This window comes from Vanellus vanellus (assembly GCF_965231255.1).
Source record: "Vanellus vanellus genome assembly, chromosome: 16".
Taxonomy (NCBI): Eukaryota; Metazoa; Chordata; class Aves; order Charadriiformes; family Charadriidae; genus Vanellus; species Vanellus vanellus.
In genome coordinates this window covers 563,416-582,077 of record NC_138921.1, presented here as the reverse complement: position 1 = coordinate 582,077, position 18,662 = coordinate 563,416, and the positions used below count along the sequence as shown (strand labels likewise).

Genomic DNA, 18,662 nt, shown 5'->3' with positions numbered 1-18,662 from the left:
CTCATAGGTTGGGGATGTTAGCAAGCGCATTTGTTTCTTGGTGGCTTTCCAATCAAAAGAGCCTGGAGGTGGCTGGCAGGCAGCATCATTGGCGGAGGAAGAGAAGGCTGTGCCCACAGGAACGTGGTCAGGTGGGAGAAGGGCTGGCAAAGTGATGTAGGTTTGAGTGTCCCCTCTCTTCTCTTAGCTAATGTTCCCGTAAGTTTTTTCTTGAGACATCCAAATAATTGGCAGGGCTGTGAAATGTGAAAAAATGCAAGAGAAAAGGAGTGAGGGAGGAGCGTTCCTATAGTCATGTCCTGGCTACATCCAGCTTCCTCTGAACCCCTTTGCCAGCATCTGAGCTGACAAAGTTTCCTTCTTCTTGCTAAACCTCTTCCTAATATCTTCCTCCGTTTCCTCACCCGGGCTCTCACCTCCCGCCCTTTTACTTGTGTGCAATTGAGGTCATTCTCCCAATCGGTATGGATGAGCTGAGGCGCTCTTGCAGACCGAGTTGAGACAGTTGGTGGTAGGGCAGATCTAGATGCTCCAAGATCATCCTAGTGTCAAGCACCACGGCTCCGTTGAACCCATCGGATGGGAGCGTGGGGAGAAGCGCCTTGGCAGGAGGGATACCAGCAGGATCCTGGAGGATGTGTCCCTTGGAGCAGGGCCGGTTTTGCCCACGCTGTGTCTCCTAGGTACGCGGTGTTCAATGAGGATGGCTCCCTGGCTGAGCTGAAGGGATTTGAGGTGAAGCGCCGGGGAGAGCTGCAGCTGGTGAAGATATTCCAGTCTTCCGTATTTGAAGCCTTTCTGAAAGGCAGCACCCTGGAGGAGGTCTACGCTTCTGTGGCCAAGGTGGCCGATTACTGGCTGGATGTGCTCTACAGCAAGGTAAGCACAGATCTGTGCTCTGTGCTCCCGAGGGGGAGCTGGAGAAGAAGTATCAGAGCTGGCCAGGAACTGGGGGGAGGGTGCAGAGTAGGTGGTCTGCTGTGCCGCTGATGGTCACTTCCATCTTATTTTTGCTGCTTTGGTTCTCTAGGGCTGCTCTTTAGTGTATTTTAGCGCAAGGGCTCTTCATTGAGCTATAACTGTGGGTGAGTGGTGTCCTTCTCCAGTCGCCTCCTTCACGGAGCTGCTCTGTTGCCCCTCATTCCCCGAGGGCATTGGCTACGGGCATTTGCTGGGGCAGAAAATGACAGAGCCGCTTGCCTGCAGAGTGTCTTATGAGGAGCACAGAGACATCAGCTACCCAATAACTGGGGAGAGCAGAGAAAACGCAAGAAACCAGGGGGTGAGAGTGACCGAGAGCCTTCCATTTGGCAATGACCTTGTACAACAAGTTTTTGGTGAGCCCAGCTGCTTTGTGCGTGCGTCCCACAGCATCCTCATAGGGAAGCTTAGGAAGAGTGAGTTAGATGAATGGACAGTAAGGTGGATAGAAATCTGGTTGCAAGACAGAGCTCAGAGGGTTGTGGTTAGGGGCGCAGAGTCTAGTTGGAGGTCAGTGACGAGTGGTGTTCCCCAGGGGTCAGTACTGGGTCCAGTCCTGTTCAATATATTCATCAACGACTTGGATGAGGGGATAGAGTGCACCCTCAGCAAGTTGGCTGATGATACAAAGCTGGGAGGGGTGGCTGACACACCAGAAGGCTGTGCTGCCATACAGAGAGACCTGGACAGGCTGGAGAGTTGGGCGGAGAGGAATCTTATGAAATTCAATAAGGGCAAGTGTAGGGTGCTGCACCTGGGGAGGAATAACCCCATGCAGCTGTACAGGTTGGGGGCTGACCTGCTGGAGAGCAGCTCTGTAGAAAGAGACCTGGGAGTCCTGGTGGACAACAGGATGACCATGAGCGAGCAATGTGCCCTGGTGGCCAAGAAGGCCAATGGCATCCTGGGGTGCATCAAGAAGGGTGTGGCCAACAGGTCAAGGGAGGTCATCCTTCCCCTCTACTCTGCCTTGGTGAGGCCACACCTGGAGCACTGTGTCCAGTTCTGGGCTCCCCGGGTCAAGAAGGACAGGGAACTGCTGGAGAGGGTGCAGCATAGGGCTACCAAGATGATTAGGGGACTGGAACACCTCTCTTTTATGAAGAAAGACTGAGGGAATTGGGTCTCTTTAGTCTGGAAAAAAGACAGTTGAGGGGGGACCTGATCCATGCTTATAAATACTTAAAGGGTGGGTGCCAGGAGGATAGGGCCAGGCTCTTTTCGGTGGTGCCTAGTGACAGGACAAGAGGTAACGGGCACAAACTTGAGTATAGGAAGTTCCACCTAAACATGAGGAGGAACTTCTTTACCTCGAGGGTGGCAGAGCACTGGAACAGGCTGCCCAGGGAGGTGGTGGAGTCTCCATCTCTGGAGACATTCAAAACCCACCTGGACGTGTTCCTGTGCAACCTGCTCTAAGGTGGCCCTGCTCTGGCAGGGGGGTTGGACTAGATGATCTCCAGAGGTCTCTTCCAACCCTACGATTCTATGATCACAAAGCAGTGCTGCCACAGCCCAGCCACGGCATAAACCAATGCAAGGCTCAAACCCACGCGCTCTCTTTCCAATCCGTCACGTTGGCAGCTGCAACAGGGAGCAATTCCCAACCTCCCCGTAAAGAGCCATCCCAGCCAGTTGTCGGTGCTCCCGTGTCTGACAGCAGCAAGGTTTGATCATTAGGTTCTTGCTAGCTTTGGGTTTTTTCCCTCCCTTTCAGGCTGCCAACATGCCTGATACGGAGCTGTTTGAGCTGATCTCGGAGAACCGGTCCATGTCACGCAAGCTGGAGGACTACGGGGAGCAGAAGTCCACCTCCATCAGCACTGCCAAGCGCCTGGCAGAGTTCCTGGGGGACCAGATGGTGAAGGACGCAGGGCTGAGCTGCCGGTTCATCATTTCCAAGAAACCAGAAGGGTCACCGGTCACCGAGAGGTAACCCCATCTTGAGGGGCCAGGGCTTTTGACAGCGTGGGGGCAACCAGGAGGGGAAGGGCAGGGTTGCAGGAGGTGAGTAAACTGGTGTGGTGTGGCCAAGTCATCACCTGTCTGCTGGCTCAGACTGTGAGCAAGACTGGCCGTGGTTAACGCCATACAACCGCCACACGGTGACCTCACGGGGGTGGGAGGAGAAGCCAGGAGGGTTTCCGCAGGCTGGGAGAGGGGACGTGTGGTGCGGGGACCTTGCTCCAGGTGGGTAATAAGTGCTTCCCTGCCTTCCCCAGGGCCATTCCCCTCGCCATCTTCCAAGCAGAGCCCAGTGTGCGTAAACACTACCTCCGAAAATGGCTGAAGAGCCCCTCGCTGCAGGACTTCAATATCCGTGCGGTGAGAGAGGCATCCCTGCTCCAGGAGAAGGGCTCGTCCCTTCGGAGGTGTGACCGAGGCAGTGGCTACTGGTGCTCGCGAAGGCGGGTGCTGGGGGCAGGGGTCCTAGGGAGATGCTTGATCCTGCAACTGGTGGCCTTCCGTTCAGCTTTCTTTGCTACCCACTGCTCTGCCCTCTTCACAGATCCTGGACTGGGACTACTACATCGAGAGACTGGGCAGCACCATCCAGAAAATCATCACCATTCCTGCAGCCCTGCAGCAGGTACTGGGCGGTGGTGGGGCAGGAGGAGGTCTTTGGTCAAGGGACTCGCTGTGATTTGGAGATGCTTTCCAGGTAAAGAACCCAGTGCCGCGGGTCCGGCACCCAGACTGGCTCCACAAGAAACTGCTGGAGAAGAACGATGTGTACAAACAGAAAAAAATCAACGAGCTCTTCACTTCAGAAGGCAAGAGACAGGTAAAGAGGGTGAGGGAAAGATGCTGGCTGCGCTGGTGGGGCTTTTCTCCTGCAACCCGCGTCCTCCTGCTGTCCTCGCTCCCTCAGGTCCTCGCCAACCAGCCCCCAGAGGGGGCACCCAACTCACAGATTGGTGACATAGAGGACTTTGGGTCTGCAAAGACCCTTCAGCCACTGGTTCCCATCGCAAATAAGCGGAAGCGAGTCCCTGCAGCAGAAGAAAGCCAACAGATGTCCCAGTACTTGGAGCTATCCCAGTCCTGGCGAGAAATCCTGGGTCCACCTCCACCCCTGGGCACCACCAAGGTAGGTGAGAAGCAAACTGGGCAGAAGATGCCCTGGGGCTGTGCATGTCCACCTGAGCAGCTTGGGTGCTGCCAGGAGCAAGCTGTGGGTCTCCTGAAACCCTCTACACGCCCATGGCTCAGGGCTACAAGGAGAAATATAACGAGGAGATGGAGAAATATAACCACTGATAGGGAAAAAGGGGGCGGTGGTCACTACACAGCTGGGACGGGAACGTGATAACGTGATGTGTGGGGCTGAGGGATGGAGGGCTCGGCCGTATGGCATGGTGTTGGGGGAGTGGAAAGCCTGTAGTGGTTTCTGGATCAACTCACCTGTGCTGTCGCCCCACTCAGGAAGAGCGTCTGGTCTGGCTGCGCTACCACCAGAAAAAGTGGGAGCTGCAGGCTCGGCAGCGGCGAGAGCGGCAGAAGAGGCGGCGCCTGGAGGACGGAGGGGTGGCAGCAGGTGGAGGAGTGGTCCGCGATGCCTTCTCCAAAGGGCTGAGCAGCTACCTGCGCAGGACAGCACGCAGCATCCTGGACTTGCCCTGGCAGATTGTGCAGGTACTGGGGAGGGAACCTGCCGCAGTGGGCAGCCTGGGGCATAAGCCTCACATTTACACTATCTGCGGTCAAATGGTGAAGTTCAGGGACTGCTGACCCCAACGCCACGCTGGTGTTAACCCTGGGGAGGCCAGGTGGGGCTGCAGAGCTTCACACACATCTGTATGGAAAGAGGAGCCCACGTGGTCATTCCTGGTGGCGAATCTTGGAGGTGCGTGGAGATCTACCAGTGGGACAGCCCCAGTTCAGCCCAAGGGCAGCACTGTGCAGTAGTCACAGAACCACAAAAACACTGGCTGATATTGGAGGCAGCTCTGGGGTCCATCTGGTCCAACCCCCTGCTCAAGCAGGGCCACCCAGAGCCGGTTGCCCAGGACAGTGTCCAGATGGCTTTTGAAGAGGGCAGGTTCAGATTAAACATTAGGAAGAAGTTTTTCACTTTGAGGGCGGTGAGGCACTGGAACAGGTCACCCAGAGAGGTTGTTGAGGCCCCATCCCTGGAGGTGTTCAAGGCCAGGCTGGACATGGCCTTGGGCAACCAGGTCTAGTGGGAGGTGTCCCCTGTCTATGGCAGGGGGGTTGGAACTCGATGATCTTCAAGGTCCTTTCCAACCTAAACTGTTCTATGATTCTATGAGTATGGCCAAAAGTGGGAGACTCCACAACTTCCCTGGGCACCCTGTGCCAGGGCTCGGTCACCCTCACAGTGAAAAAGTGTTTCCTGATGTTCAGAGGGAACCTCCTGTGTTCCACTTTGTGCCCTCCTGGTCCTGCCACTGGGCACCACTGGGAAGAGCCAGGCTCTGTCCTCTTTGCACTTCCCTTCAGATATTTATATACATTGATGAGATCCTCCTGAGCTTTCTCTGCTCCAGGCTGGACAGTCCCAGCTCTCCCAGACTTTCCCCATATGAAAAATGCTCCAATCCCCCCCTCATCCTTGTGGCCCTTCGTTGGACTGTCTCCAGCATGTCCATGTCTCTCCTGTACTGAGGAGCCCAGTGCTGGGCACAGTGTGCCTGTGATGGACACGGGATTCCAGTGAGCCCTGAAAGCTGCCAACGTACAATCGCAGAGTTGGGGTGGTGCCATCCAGGGGTTTTCACAAATCCTCTTTACGCATGGCCATCTCAGCCTAGCCCCTTGTCACCCACGTCATCTTCCAGAAAGGCCTTCAGAGCTGCAGGCAGCCCTTGTGCAAGCACGAGCTTGAGATGGGACGGCTGGTCCAGGACATCAGAGTGACTTGGCTGACATCAAGGGTCAGCTTGAGTTCCTTGGCCAGCCTTAGCCGGAGAGTTTTCTCCATGGTGCCCTGGGACAGCAGCAGGACATGGAGACTCTTAAGGATGACCCTCCAAGCCCTCCGCTCTCTTTGCGGTCGCCAACTGGCCATATAGATCCACGTAGGGCTCTGCAGCTTAGACGTAAGGACTGCTAATGTGTTGGATCTCCCTGCTAACACTAACTTGGTGCCCTGGTGCCCTGCAGATCGCCGAGACGAGCCAGCCTGGGCTGTTCAGGCTGTGGGCGGTGATCGGGAGTGACCTGCACTGCATCAGGCTGAGCATCCCCCGGGTCTTCTATGTCAACCAGCGCGTCCCGAAGCCAGAGGAGGGAACAGCCTACAGGAAGGTGAGGACCTGCCCCTCCTGGAAGGGGAAACAGCTGCTTGCGATGAGATAAGGTGCTTCACCTTCACTGTAAGCAGATATTAGAAGCATCTGCCTTGTCTCACTCTCCCAATCCATGGATGTACCTCATCCAGTCCCTGGTCCCTCTGCTCATCCCAGCCTGCCCAGAAAGCAGAGGCTTTGTTATGGGAATTAGTAACATGCATGAGCATAAACCGCTGATTTCCTTAGGAGAGAGGAGCACCAGGAGCTGGGCTGGCTCAGACCCCAGTTCCTTGCAGCCCTTAGAAGTGCCTCAGCTCCTGGCAGCGGTGCCACGTGGTGGGACATGCCCGGGTTAAGCGTGTCCCTTGCCTCGGCAGGTGAACAGGATCCTGCCCCGCTCAAACTTAGTTTACAACCTGTATGAATACTCCGTCCCTGAAGACATGTACCAAGAGCACATCAATGAAATCAATGCAGACCTCTCTGCTCCAGACATCGAGGGAGTGTATGAGACGCAGGTAACCCCTCCGGGTGCTCGTTTGTAAGGACCGCTGAGCAGTAGCTTGTTTCCCAGTGGTACAGGAGGGCACCTGGCACTTAAAAAGCCAACAACTTGGTGAGACACCAAAAATCGAAGACCCTGCACAGCAGAGTACGGGGGAATATAAGTTCCACGTTCCTATGGGCAGAGATACTGAGTGTCAGCATGTGGTTCAAGGCATGTCAGCGAAAGGGGGTTTGGTTTATTTGGAGTTAGGAAACTTTTGGGGAAAGAAGGTATTTAAGCATAAAGGGTTACCTTCCTTTAAACCAAACCAGAACCGGCCTGCTGGTGTTTGAACCAGAAAAGATAAGGGGTATTTAGAGTAAAGGTAGGGGAAAACCCAACATGTGTGGAGTCGTACATATGTGTGGGTGCCCTGTCCTCTAAAACGAGGTTATGAAAGCTTTAGAGAGAAGAATAGGATACAACTTGAAAGTTTGGGAAGAGCAAGAACAACCTAAATGAAGTTCAGTATAAAGCAATCAAGTCAAAATTAAATTTACCAGTGCTATTTATGGTGAAAGCCTGAAAATGAAGATGGGAAAGTGGGATGCCTGCTTCTAACAGGGAGACTGGTTTGTTCAGCAGTTCAAAACCTGGTGATGGGAATTTAATCAAGAGGACGTCATGGTGTCAGGACCTGTATGGAAGGGGCAGAGTAAGTTGCACCCTTGTAAGAGTGCAGCTGTATGTTAAAGAAAGCATAAAGGCAAGTGAACTTGCTACTAAAATGCAATATAGAATTATTACGGATCAAAAGTCTTGGCCTAAGTAGCACAAGCTTGGTGTGAGCAGTGGTGCCATTAGTTACAAAATGCTTTGAGATGTAAGAGGCTGCAAGGGCAAAAAGAGCATCATAAAGTCGGGAGACTTCAGCTACCAAAGTTATTGGTATAGCCTGGAAAGTGTTACAGTGGGGCATGAGGAAAGAAACCGTTTTTAGTCACCTTAAATCTCTGGTTTTAGAAAATTTGGATGAGGGTCCCAGAAGGCAAGGTGCAACTCTTAGTTTAGTAAGCAGCGCCCAAAACTTATTTCAAATCCCTCTGCCAAAGTGACTAGCATCTACACAAAGTCATCGTATCTGTAGGAGATCTTCTGGTAGCAAACCTGAGTCCTCTCCGCTGCCGTAGTGCTTAATAAGTGGGACTAGGCAAAATCAAGAAGCAGAGGAAATAAAAATTAGCAACTGAAGTAAAACAAGGGGCATGGAGAAGTTTTAAAGGCATAAAAGGAAGCAAGGTGATCAAGGGGTGGCAGCATCTGTCACGCAAGGGGAGGCTGAGCAAGCTGGGTCTGTTCAGCCTGGAGGAGAGGAGGCTCAGGGGACCTTCTCGATGGGAGGAGTGAAGGAGAAGAGCTAGGCTCTTCTCGGTGGTGCCCAGAGAGAGAATGGGAGGCAGCAGGCACGTGGCCAGTAGGTCGAAGGAGGTCATTCTCCCCCTCTACTCTGCACTGGTGAGGCCACAACTTGAATACTGTGTCCAGTTTTGGGCTCCCCAGTTCAAAAGGCACAGGGAACTTCTGGAGCGAGTCCAGCGAAGGGCAACTAAGATGATTAAGGGATTGGAGCATCTGCCTTATGAGGAAAGGCTGAGAGCGCTGGGACTTTTTAGCCTGGAGAAGAGAAGGCTGAGGGGAGACCTTATTATGGCGTACAAGTATCTAAAGGGTGGGTTGAAGGAGGATGGAGCCAGGCTCTTTTCAATGGTTCCCAGTGACAGGACGAGGGGCAATGGGCACAAGTTAGAACATAGGAAGCTCCGTTCAAATACACGGAAAAACTTCTTTACGGTGAGGGTGACAGAGCACTGGCACAGGCTGCCCAGGGAGGTGGTGGAGTCCCCTTCTCTGGAGATTTTCAAGACCCGCCTGGATGCAGTCCTGAGTAATGTGCTCTGGGCAATCCTACTTTGGCAGGGGAGTGGGGCTGGATGATCTCTAGAGGTCCCTTCCAACTCTGAAGACTCCGTGATTGCGTGAAAGGAAACATGAAATTCTGTGTTAACGTCAGAAAAAACTTCTTCTGCAAAGGTGGTTGAGCGGGTTGCCCAGAGGGTTATGCAAGTTTCCATCCTCAGAGATACAGAGAGCCCAGCTGGACACAGCCTGGGGCAAGGAAAGACCTCTCTTGATCTTTACACATCTGCAGTGCAGTCCTGAGCATGGTGTCCGAAAAACGTAGCAGGACTAACACAGGAGAATGAGGAGGATGCGAGGGAGGGAATGGTTTCCTTGCAGGGATGGGACTTAGGGACAGGGGAATGCTTTGGCTTGCTAAAGAGATCTGAAAATGGGATGTACTAGGGCTCTGTCAAATCAGAGCTGGCAAGAGGGAAGCATGATCAGGCAAGGAATGTTTGTTGCTTCTCACTGTTTTGAGACTGGGTCCCAGAGCAAGTAATTCAGGAGGAGTTTTCTGCCGTGGTGGAATTTAAGGGTTAAGAAAACAGGGTAAATCAGTGGTGGATGTCCCACTGTGCCGCTTATCTGGGGCTTCAGGTGAAGCCTTTGTCTCGAGGGAGTGCCAAACCACAAGTTGCAGAGTTGCAAGATTGATCAGCTATCGCTCCACGTCCTCCAGAGTGCCTGCTGCTGCCCTTGATGGTGGGATCTGGGCCTAGATAAGAACATGTGTGAATTAAGAATTAAGATACTTGTTGTGCATCTCCAGCACCGGCAAGGGTGCTAATACCAAACTCATGCTGGAGGCACCTCAGGTGTGTCCTACCTGTGGTTTTGAAGCTGGGCTGTTCTAGGTCTGAAACCCCCAAGAGGAGCTGGGTAGCAGAGCGTTGTTCCACCACGTCTCTCCCCATCGTTACAGGTGCCGCTCCTCCTCCGTGCCCTGATCCAGCTGGGCTGCGTCTGTATGGTCAGCAGGCAGCTCGTCAGGCACCTGGCAGGGCGAGAGGCTGAAACCTTTGACATTGAGCACCTGGAGATGCGCTCGCTGGCCCAGTTCACTTACCTGGAGCCAGGTGAGGCACCCTGGGAGAGGGGCTTGTGGGGCAGCTGGCACCTGCGGGGACCACTGATGCTCTGTGCTCTGTGTCCCTTAGGAAGTATTCGCCACATCTACCTCTACCACAGCTCCCAGGGCAGCAAGGCACTCTTGGGCCTCTTCATCCCCTCACAGCGCAAAGCTGCCGTCTTCGTGCTGGACAAGGTAAGGTGGGACTTTGGAGACTTGGGGGGGTTGAGGGTACTGCTGGATGAAGAGCTGGATATGAGCTGGTGATGTGTGCTGGCAGCCCAGCGAGCCCCCGGCATCCCGGGCTGCATCCCCCGCAGCGTGGCCAGCAGGGCGAGGGGGGGATTGTGCCCCTCTGCTGCGCTCTGCTCTGCTCTGGGGAGACCCCCCCACAGTGCTGCCTCCGGCTCGGGGGGTCCCCCCAGCAGAAGGACATGGAACTGTTGGAGCAGGGCTAGAGGAGGCCCCAGAGATGCTGGGAGGGCTGGAGCCCCTCTGCTGGGAGGACAGGCTGGGAGAGGTGGGAGGTTCAGCCTGGAGAAGAGAAGGCTCCGGGGACACCTTATTGTGGCCTTTCAATGCTTGAAGGGGGCTTGTAAGAAAGGTGGGGGTATACTTTTTAGTAGGGCCTGTAGCGATAGTACAAGGGGTAACAGTTTTAAACTAAAAGAGGGGAGACTTAGATTAGATATAAGAAGGAAATGTTTTATGATGAGGGTGGTGAGACACTGGAACAGATTGACCAGAGAAATTGCGGATGCCCCATCCCTGGAAACATTCCAGCTCAGGTTGGACGGGGCTCTGAGCAACCTGATCTACTTGAAGAAGTCCCTGCTCATGGCAGGGGGCTGGACTGGATGGTCTTTAAAGGTCCCTTCTACCCCAAACCATTCTATGATTATATGAATGGGCATCAAGCAGCGGGAGGTTTCTCCGCACGTTGCACATCCCTGCCGTGTTTCGGCAGAGCTTGGTGGAAGGCATCTGGTGATGCATGGAGGGGAGAACCCCCCAGGACCACATGGCCGGGATCCCTCTCCCCCCTGTTCCAACCCGATCCCCCTTGGGCCCAGGTACGCAGCAACCAGATGCCGAATCTCACCACCCTCTTCTCGGCGGAGCGCACTGCGCTGCTGGAAAAGGTGGGTGAAGACCTGCTGCCCCCGGACAAGCACACCTTTGAAGTGCGTGCTGAGACTGACCCCAAGGCCGTCTACAGAGCCATCCAGCGGCTACTGCTGGGCTACAAGGTGAGATGAAGGTGTGAGGAAGGTCCCCATGGGACTTTGTCCATGCAGGCACGTGGGAAGAGGAGGGTGATGTGGAAGGCAGTGGTGCACCAGTTCTAAGAGCGCTTGCACATACCTGCTGGCCCGAAGGTCAAGGGTAGAAATGGGTGTTGCTCAAGGGCTTTGTATTGCTTGGAGTGGTTTGCATAGGGCGGTGGCAGCACTAAGGCCACCTCAGTGTCTCCCCCCATCCCTGCGCTCAGCTGGAGAGCTGCTTGCATGGAGGTGGGTGCTTCAGGAGTGTTGGGATGTGCTGTCCCCACCATGGGGACCCACTGTGGAGATGGGGCAGCCGGCACTGCCAGTTTCCTGCTGAGCAGAGGTGCTCACTGGAGTGGTGCACCGGGACATGTCCTCTCCTTCGTGCAGGACGAGCGTCGGGGCCCCACGCTGGTCGCTGTGCAGTCTAACTGGGACCTGAAACGGCTGGCAAGTGGGATCCCCATCATCGAGGAGTTCCCCCTGGTCCCCATCCGGCTGGTAGATGACATCAGCTACTCGGTCCTGGACTGGCAGCGCCATGCTGCCCGCCGCATGATCCGCCACTACCTCAACCTGGACACCTGCCTCTCCCAGGCTTTCGAGATGAGCAGGTGCCCGGGGTGGCCACGTTCCTCTGGGGCTGCTGCACCCTTGATGGGACCTCAGGAGGCTACCTTGTGCCTTGAGGGGATGGGCAGGGGTCCCTGTCTTCTCTGCAGCTCTGCTCACCCCAATGACCGTTCACCTCTCTGTGCCCCAGGTACTACCACATCCCCATTGGGAACCTCCCCGATGACATCTCCACCTTCGGCTCTGACCTGTTCTTCTCACGCCACCTGCGTCGTCACAACCACTTGCTGTGGCTCTCGCCCACAGCCCGCCCGGACCTGGGGGGTAAGGAGGCTGATGACAACCGCCTGGTCATGGAGTTTGATGAGAGAGCCTCCGTGGAGATAAACAACCCTGGCTGCTATTCCACAGGTGAGAGGGAGTAGGGTCGTAGCGCTGAGTGGGGTCAGAGCTGGATCCTGCTCTGCAAGCCCTGTAGAAGGATGGATATGGTCTCTGTATTGACAGTAGTCAGCAGCAGCTTTGGCGTTTCAGCAGTGATCTGGGCAAGGTGCACACAAGCGGCATGTCCTGGGGCAGGGAGGTCTCGCCTGCAATGTGTGCAGGCATCCAAATGCAGATTCTTTCCCAATTCATGGCCACCAACCGCAGCAGTCAGAAGACTACCTGTAGTGTATCAGACTAGCTCAACTGGTCATCCCTGGTGACCCTAGGACAGGTCTTTCTCAGAAGCAGAAGCTTTTGTTGATGGTGGGATCTGGGGCTAGATAAGAAGCTCTTCTGAGGTCCTCTGTTGAAGCTTCCAGAAAAAACTGGCGGTCCCCAGAGGGTTAGTAGGGCCAAGTCTTGTTGGAAGACAACTGCCGGCCAAGACAGTCAGGCCTGTGAAAGCATCTCCGCACTCAGTGACGCAACACCTGTAGATCACCCTTATAACTGTGAAAAGCACTTCTGGCAGAGGGGCAGGGAGGGTGTCCTCGTCGGTCCTCTGCCCTGCCTGCCTGCCTGCTGAGAGGTTGTGTTTGCCATTAGTGTGTCTGGAGCTGGACATCCAGAGCCTGGCTGTAAACACGGTGTTGCAGTCCCACCACATAAACGACATGGAAGGAGGCTCCAGCATGAGCATCAGCTTTGACGTGATTCAGCAGGCGTCCCTCGAAGACATGGTGACAGGGAACCAAGCAGCCAACATCCCAGCCAGCTATGATGAAACTGCCCTCTGCTCCAACACTTTCAGGTACAGCTCTAGGAACCAGCAGGAGATGGAGCATCCGGTCTCCATCCCGGCAGGTCCCACTGGAGGTCCTGCCTCTCATTCCCTCGTGGTTTTTGCCTTTCCCAGACTTGTGACAGTAATGGGGCTTGTGGGGTGCTCTAAATATAAATTCAGATCTCAAGGGCAGGGCAGGCATCTTCTCTGAGAGACTTGAAGATCCTGGGCTCAGAACTGCCTGGTAGCTCAGCCAGCAGGTGTATGAGGATGTTGGTGAAGACTTTGCCCTTTCCTGTTTCTCCTTTCTTCGTGCTCCACCAGGTTGCAGAGGCACATATTTACCCTGTGGCTCGTAACACCAAGGGCTCTTATGTCTCTGCTCTGGCGGAGTTCCCACTCTGAATCCTCCAGTGTATCCGAAAACATCTCCTTGTATGGAAGGGGGAAGGGATCGCCCGTGGCCGGTGGAGTGATACTGGTTTCTGTTCCCTGGCAGGATCCTGAAGAGCATGGTGGTGAGTTGGGTGAAGGAGATCACACAGTATCACAACGTCTACGCAGACAACCAGGTCATTCACTTCTACCGCTGGCTCCGCTCTCCTTCCTCCCTGCTCTATGACCCGGCACTGCACCGCACGCTCCACAACATGATGAAGAAGCTTTTCCTGCAGTAAGTGAGACATGGAGCACGCCAGGCTGGTGAGCGGGGAAGGGAGAGGCGTGGTGTTGGTGACCAGGATGCTGTTGTCACCCACAGTCACTCCTCTCTGCCGCAGCCTCCAGAGAGGCGGGCAGTACGCTGGACCTCCTGGACTGTTTGGGTGAGGTCCCTTGCGTAGCATCACCAACATGTTTGACTCTTGACTGTGCTGGATTGGCATGTCGTCCACGGGTTGCATCTGCTCCTCGAGCTTTGCCTTTCTGCCCGCTGACTAGCGCTCCTGTGCCCTGCTTGCAGGCTGGTGGCTGAGTTCAAGCGTCTGGGCTCCTCGGTGGTTTATGCCAACTTCAACCGGATCATTCTGTGCACCAAGAAGCGACGCATCGAGGACGCCATCAGCTACATGGAGTACATCATCAACAGGTAGGGTGCGATTGCCAAGCCGGGACTGGAGGTGGGGCTCCAGGATGATGGAGCCAAGCAAGGGCTCAGGAGCAGGAAGGAGGATGCTGAGACCTTTTGATGGGCCTCAGTACTGAATTTCTTTTTTTTTTTTTATTGGCAAAGCTACTGGAGGGACAAGGTTGCCCAGTTCTCTTGCAGTCATTCCTGAAGTAGGGATTTGTCCCTTAGCTGTCCTCTATAGGTAATATTCCAAGAATAATCATAGGATTTAATCCAGAAGAGACCTTCAGGAGAACTTGATGTGCCCAGCACCTCATCCCCTGGCTGGCTGTCAGCACCCCAGCCATGGTACAGGCACCTCAACACAAGCGTAGGGAGCCAAAACTCCTCAGGCATGGCTTCCCCTGGGGTCCCCACCAGTGGTGGGATGGGAGAAGGGAATTCCCTCTCTCCTTACCAGCACCACCTCCTCCTCGCAGTGTCCCACAGAGAAGGCTCTGAACTAGGGATGATGCAAATGCTGTGGGTGACTGCAGTCTCTGCCCTCCAGCATTCACTCCAAGGAGATCTTCCACTCTCTGACCATCTCCTTCTCCCGCTGCTGGGAGTTTCTGCTCTGGATGGATCCAGCCAATTATGGAGGTATCAAGGGAAAAGTGGATTCTCGCATCCACTACGGGGAGGTAAGAGCTGGGAAGCGCTCAGTACCGTGGTAGCAGCAGGGTGGTGGGGTTGAGCTGAGCAGGGAGGTGTTGGCCGGGCACGAGGAACTGCTGCGCTATCACTGTCTCCCTCCAGAAGGACACCAGCAAGAGACAAGTGTTGGAGGAGGAGGAGGACAGCGAGGAAGAGGAGGAGGAGGTGGCGAGGCAAGAAGAGGAGGAGGAAGGGGAGCCGAATGTGGAGGAGCTGCTGGAGAACAGCTGGAACATCGCGCAGTTCCTGCCCCAGGCCGCGTCCTGCCAGAGCTACTTCCTGATGATCGTGTCGGGTGAGCAGTCCCAGGGAGTTGACGAGGTCACTCGTGCCTCCCCTGTGCCAGAGAGAGCCTGCAGCGGGGTGGCTGCTGGCGCTGGCTGGAGCTGGAGCTGGAGCTTTGCTCGTGTCTCCCCAGCCTACATTGTGGCCGTGTACCACAGCGTGAAGGAGGAGCTGCGGCGCAATGCCCCCGGGAGCACCCCCGTCAAGAGGAGGAGCACCAGCCAGGTGTCCCAGGAGGCACTGGGGGAGATGGGGGCAATGCCCGGTGAGTGCCGAGCCACGGGGCAGCCCTGGTGCCTGCAGAGAGCCACCCACCTTGCTGTCCGCCTATGCCACCATACAGCTCAAGTGCTCTCTGCTCCGTCTCTCTAGGCATGATCACCTTCTCACAGGATTACGTGGCCAATGAGCTCACCCAGAGCTTCTTCACCATCACCCAGAAGATCCAGAAGAAGATGGCTGGTTCTCGTAATGCCACTGAGCCCTCAGATATGTTCCCAGTGCTGCCTGGCTCCTACTTGCCACTCAACAATCCGGCTCTGGAGTTCATCAAATACGTTTGCAAGGTCAGCGGGGTGGGCCGGGCCCCTTTTCTGAAGGTTTGCAGTCGCTTAAATTCTAGTGCATGTCCATGGCTCAGATTTGCTGCAGCTTTCCTCCAGGAGTGCTCTACAAGTGGTCTGTCTTGCCCTGCATCCCTATGAGGTCACGAGGGTATGAGCTTTCTTCTCTGCCGGTAGTCTCACCTGGCTCTTGTTCTTGTAGGTCCTCTCCCTGGATGCCAACATAACCAACCAGGTGAACAAACTGCGCCGGGACCTGCTGCGCCTCATCGAAGTGGGCGAGTTCTCAGAAGCAGCCCAGTTTCGGGACCCCTGCCGCTCCTACGTGCTCCCTGAAGTCATCTGCAGGAACTGCAACTTCTGCAGGGACCTGGACCTGTGCAAGGACCCTGCCCTCTCCCAGGTGCAGCCTCTTTTCCGGGGACACCGGAGGCCCCAGTATGGCAATGCCGGAGACCAGTCAATCCCATTACTCCTCTTGTCTCTCAGCCCCTTTGTTCTGCTTGCTGCCGGTGAATGACCTCACCTAAAGGCCATTTGCTGTTCCCCTCCTTTTCTAGCTGCTTGTGACAGGTCTGAGCATGCCTTGGCTTTGGCTGATGCTCTGTCCTCTCCAGAAATGGGTTCCACCATGCCGGTGGCTTCAGATTCTCAGTGATCACCTCCCTCCTCTTTGCCCCTAGGATGGGTCGGTGCTGCCCAGCTGGGTCTGCTCCAACTGCCAGGCGCAGTACGACTCCGATGCCATCGAAGCAGCGCTGGTGGAAGCCCTGCAGAAGAAGCTGATGGCCTTCGTGCTGCAGGACCTGGTGAGAGTGGGGATCCCCCGTTCTGCCTGTCCCCTCAGCTGGCTGAGGCCGGACACGTTCTCTCTGCCCCGGGCAGGGGGGCTTGGCCTCGTCTCCTGCCCCCCCTAAAATTCCTTGGGCTGCAGGTGTGCAAGAAGTGTCATGGTGTGAAGGAGACACACATGCCTGTGTACTGCAGCTGCGCTGGAGACTTCGCCCTCACCATCTCCTCTCAGGTACGCCTGCGCCCTCCTGCCTCGTCCAGCCCCATGCCAGCGGCTCCTGGAGGAACAGCAAGGAGCCCTGTGGTGGCCTGTTCCTCTGCTTGTCCCTGGGGACCTGCTGGGCTGCTCCACCAGCCCTCCCTGGCCCCCCTCCTGGAGCCCCCTGCTACCCAGGGGTGCTGGGCAGCCGCCTTCCCTCCCTGCTCCCTTCTCCACAGACCTTCATGGAGCACGTCAACGTCTTCCAGAACATTGCCCGGCATTATGGCATGGCCTACCTGCTGGAAACCATCGAGTGGCTGCTGCGCACCAACCCTCAGCTCCAGCAGTGAGGTGGTGGGCTGTTCCTCCTGCCTGCACAGTGTCAGATGGGGCATTGGGGCCACACTGTCATGTCCACGGGAGAGTGGTCATGGACGCCCTTGGCCATGTGCCGGAGCCCAGAGAAGCTGCGCACCCCTCCTGCGGCGAGGGAAGGCAGGAGCCGTGCTGGGTACAGGGCTTTCCTGCCCCCCGCTGCTGGGCACGGGGGTCTGGGGGCACCAAGGGCTGGAGCTGTGCTCCACAGGGCTGTGCTGGCCCCCAGGTGTGGTTTTAATGTTGAATTCCTATAAATAAATGGATCGTAGAAGGCAGGTGTAGTTTGGGGGAGGGGGGAAGCAGGATCTGTGGCCATGGGGGGGTGCATGGAGCTGAGGGGCTGGACCTGTGTCCTTGCTGGGCAGGAAGGACCAAGGACCTGTCCATATCCGATCCCTGCAGCCCCCCCCGCCACCATTGCTCTTTCCAGCTGCAGCGGTAACTGGGCAGGGACAGGATGGGCTGGTCTGAGGCTGGAGCACCCCAGGGTGATGCCCCCCCCCCCCACAGAGCATCGTCAGACCAATGGGCGCTGTGGGGATGGTGGGACAGGGCTGGATGAAGGATGCGGGGCAGCAGGGACAGGGCCGTCACCTGTAGCTGTAGCCAAGGGGAAGCCAAAGTCCTTTTGGGGTGAAGGTGGTGGAAGGAGTAGCGAGGGCGGCACTCACTGTCAGACAGGTCCAGGTTGCAGTTCCAGCTGATGGTCACACTGATCACCCAGTCCTGCAGCAGGGACCAGCAGACCTCACACAGTGCCAGCGCGCTGCAGGCACAGCATCCCAATGAGCCTCCATGGGCACAGCATCTCCAGGGGCATGGCATCCCCATACGTACAGCACCACGATGAGCATGACGTCCTTGCGGGCGTAGAATCTCCACAGACGTGGCAATCCCCCAGGCGCAGCACCCCAATGGCCACGGCAACCCCCACGGGCATGGCATCCCTGCGGGCACAGCATGTCCACGGCTATGGCATCCCTGGGGGTGTGGCAGCATCCCCCCAACCCACACTGCTCCTGCCCGGCCACGAGCACAGCCCCATCCTCGCCCTCCCCAGCAGGACGGGGCTGGGTTGCCACAGGCGTTGGGCCACAGGCCCTTGCCAGGGACGCCGTTGGCACTGCCTGCTGGCCCAAGAGTGCCCGGGAAGGGGCTTCCCAGAGGAGCTGGCCGGGCAGCAAGGAGCAGGTCCCAAAGGACGGGAAGACGCTGGGGACGGGCAGGGGGGCAGAGAGCGGGGGAAGGATGGAACAGCGTGGAGTGCCTCTCCTGGGGGGGACTTGTCTGCTCCCGCAGGTGCAGAGGGCAGGGAGGGCCCTGCGGGGACGCTGCGCTGCTCGGCCACCCGCCCCCATCCCCGGCAGAGGCGGGAGGGAGTCCCGGGGAGGCGGCACTGCCTCGCTCCGGCCGCGCCGGCCGCCTGCTCCCCCCGCCCGGCTCGGCCCGGCTCTGCCCGCACGGCTGGCTGGGTCGGCTCGGCTGGGCTCGGCTCGTCTGGGCCGGGCCGGGCCGGGCCGGGCCGGGCTGGGCCGGGCTCGGCTCGGCTCGGCTCGAGTGGGCTGCGGCCCTGCGGGCCCGGGCCGGGCCGTGCGGCGGGAGCCCCGGCGGAGCGGCGGGGCAGGTGTGGGCGCGGAGGGGGCCGGGGGTCCCGGTGGGTGCGTGCGGGGGCTGCGGGCAGGGGGCGTGTGGGCCTCGCTCCGCGGAGGCTGCGGAGGCCGCGGCGGGGCCCGAGGGCAGAAGCGCGGAGCCGGCGGGCCCGTGAGCGGGTCCCCGCGGGAGCGGGCAGCGGCGCAGCCGTCGGGCGTCCCCCGGGCGCGGCCCCGCCCCTGCCCGCTGCTGCCGGGGGTCTGGCGGGGCGGCCGTCGGCGG

At 57.1% G+C, this 18,662-nt stretch overlaps 1 protein-coding gene across 1 annotated transcript in view; it reads left to right on the top strand.

Annotated features, from left to right (window-relative positions):
* POLE (DNA polymerase epsilon, catalytic subunit) overlaps positions 1-17,053 on the top strand; it is a gene marked incomplete at its 5' end in the record, with an annotated part of 32,501 nt that extends 15,448 nt beyond the window's left edge. The window contains 25 exons of the mRNA XM_082491898.1: positions 684-879; positions 2,699-2,913; positions 3,204-3,306; positions 3,491-3,571; positions 3,644-3,766; positions 3,854-4,072; positions 4,408-4,617; positions 6,109-6,252; positions 6,614-6,754; positions 9,608-9,761; positions 9,843-9,949; positions 10,828-11,004; positions 11,413-11,636; positions 11,786-12,006; positions 12,628-12,832; positions 13,305-13,478; positions 13,767-13,892; positions 14,425-14,557; positions 14,673-14,865; positions 14,989-15,120; positions 15,228-15,421; positions 15,621-15,821; positions 16,102-16,227; positions 16,353-16,442; positions 16,649-17,053. Coding sequence (XP_082348024.1) covers positions 684-879; positions 2,699-2,913; positions 3,204-3,306; positions 3,491-3,571; positions 3,644-3,766; positions 3,854-4,072; positions 4,408-4,617; positions 6,109-6,252; positions 6,614-6,754; positions 9,608-9,761; positions 9,843-9,949; positions 10,828-11,004; positions 11,413-11,636; positions 11,786-12,006; positions 12,628-12,832; positions 13,305-13,478; positions 13,767-13,892; positions 14,425-14,557; positions 14,673-14,865; positions 14,989-15,120; positions 15,228-15,421; positions 15,621-15,821; positions 16,102-16,227; positions 16,353-16,442; positions 16,649-16,762 — 4,003 coding nt within the window. The 3' untranslated portion in view covers positions 16,763-17,053. The remainder of the gene's footprint in view (positions 1-683; positions 880-2,698; positions 2,914-3,203; positions 3,307-3,490; positions 3,572-3,643; positions 3,767-3,853; positions 4,073-4,407; positions 4,618-6,108; positions 6,253-6,613; positions 6,755-9,607; positions 9,762-9,842; positions 9,950-10,827; positions 11,005-11,412; positions 11,637-11,785; positions 12,007-12,627; positions 12,833-13,304; positions 13,479-13,766; positions 13,893-14,424; positions 14,558-14,672; positions 14,866-14,988; positions 15,121-15,227; positions 15,422-15,620; positions 15,822-16,101; positions 16,228-16,352; positions 16,443-16,648) is intronic.
* Positions 17,054-18,662: the final 1,609 nt, after the last annotated feature.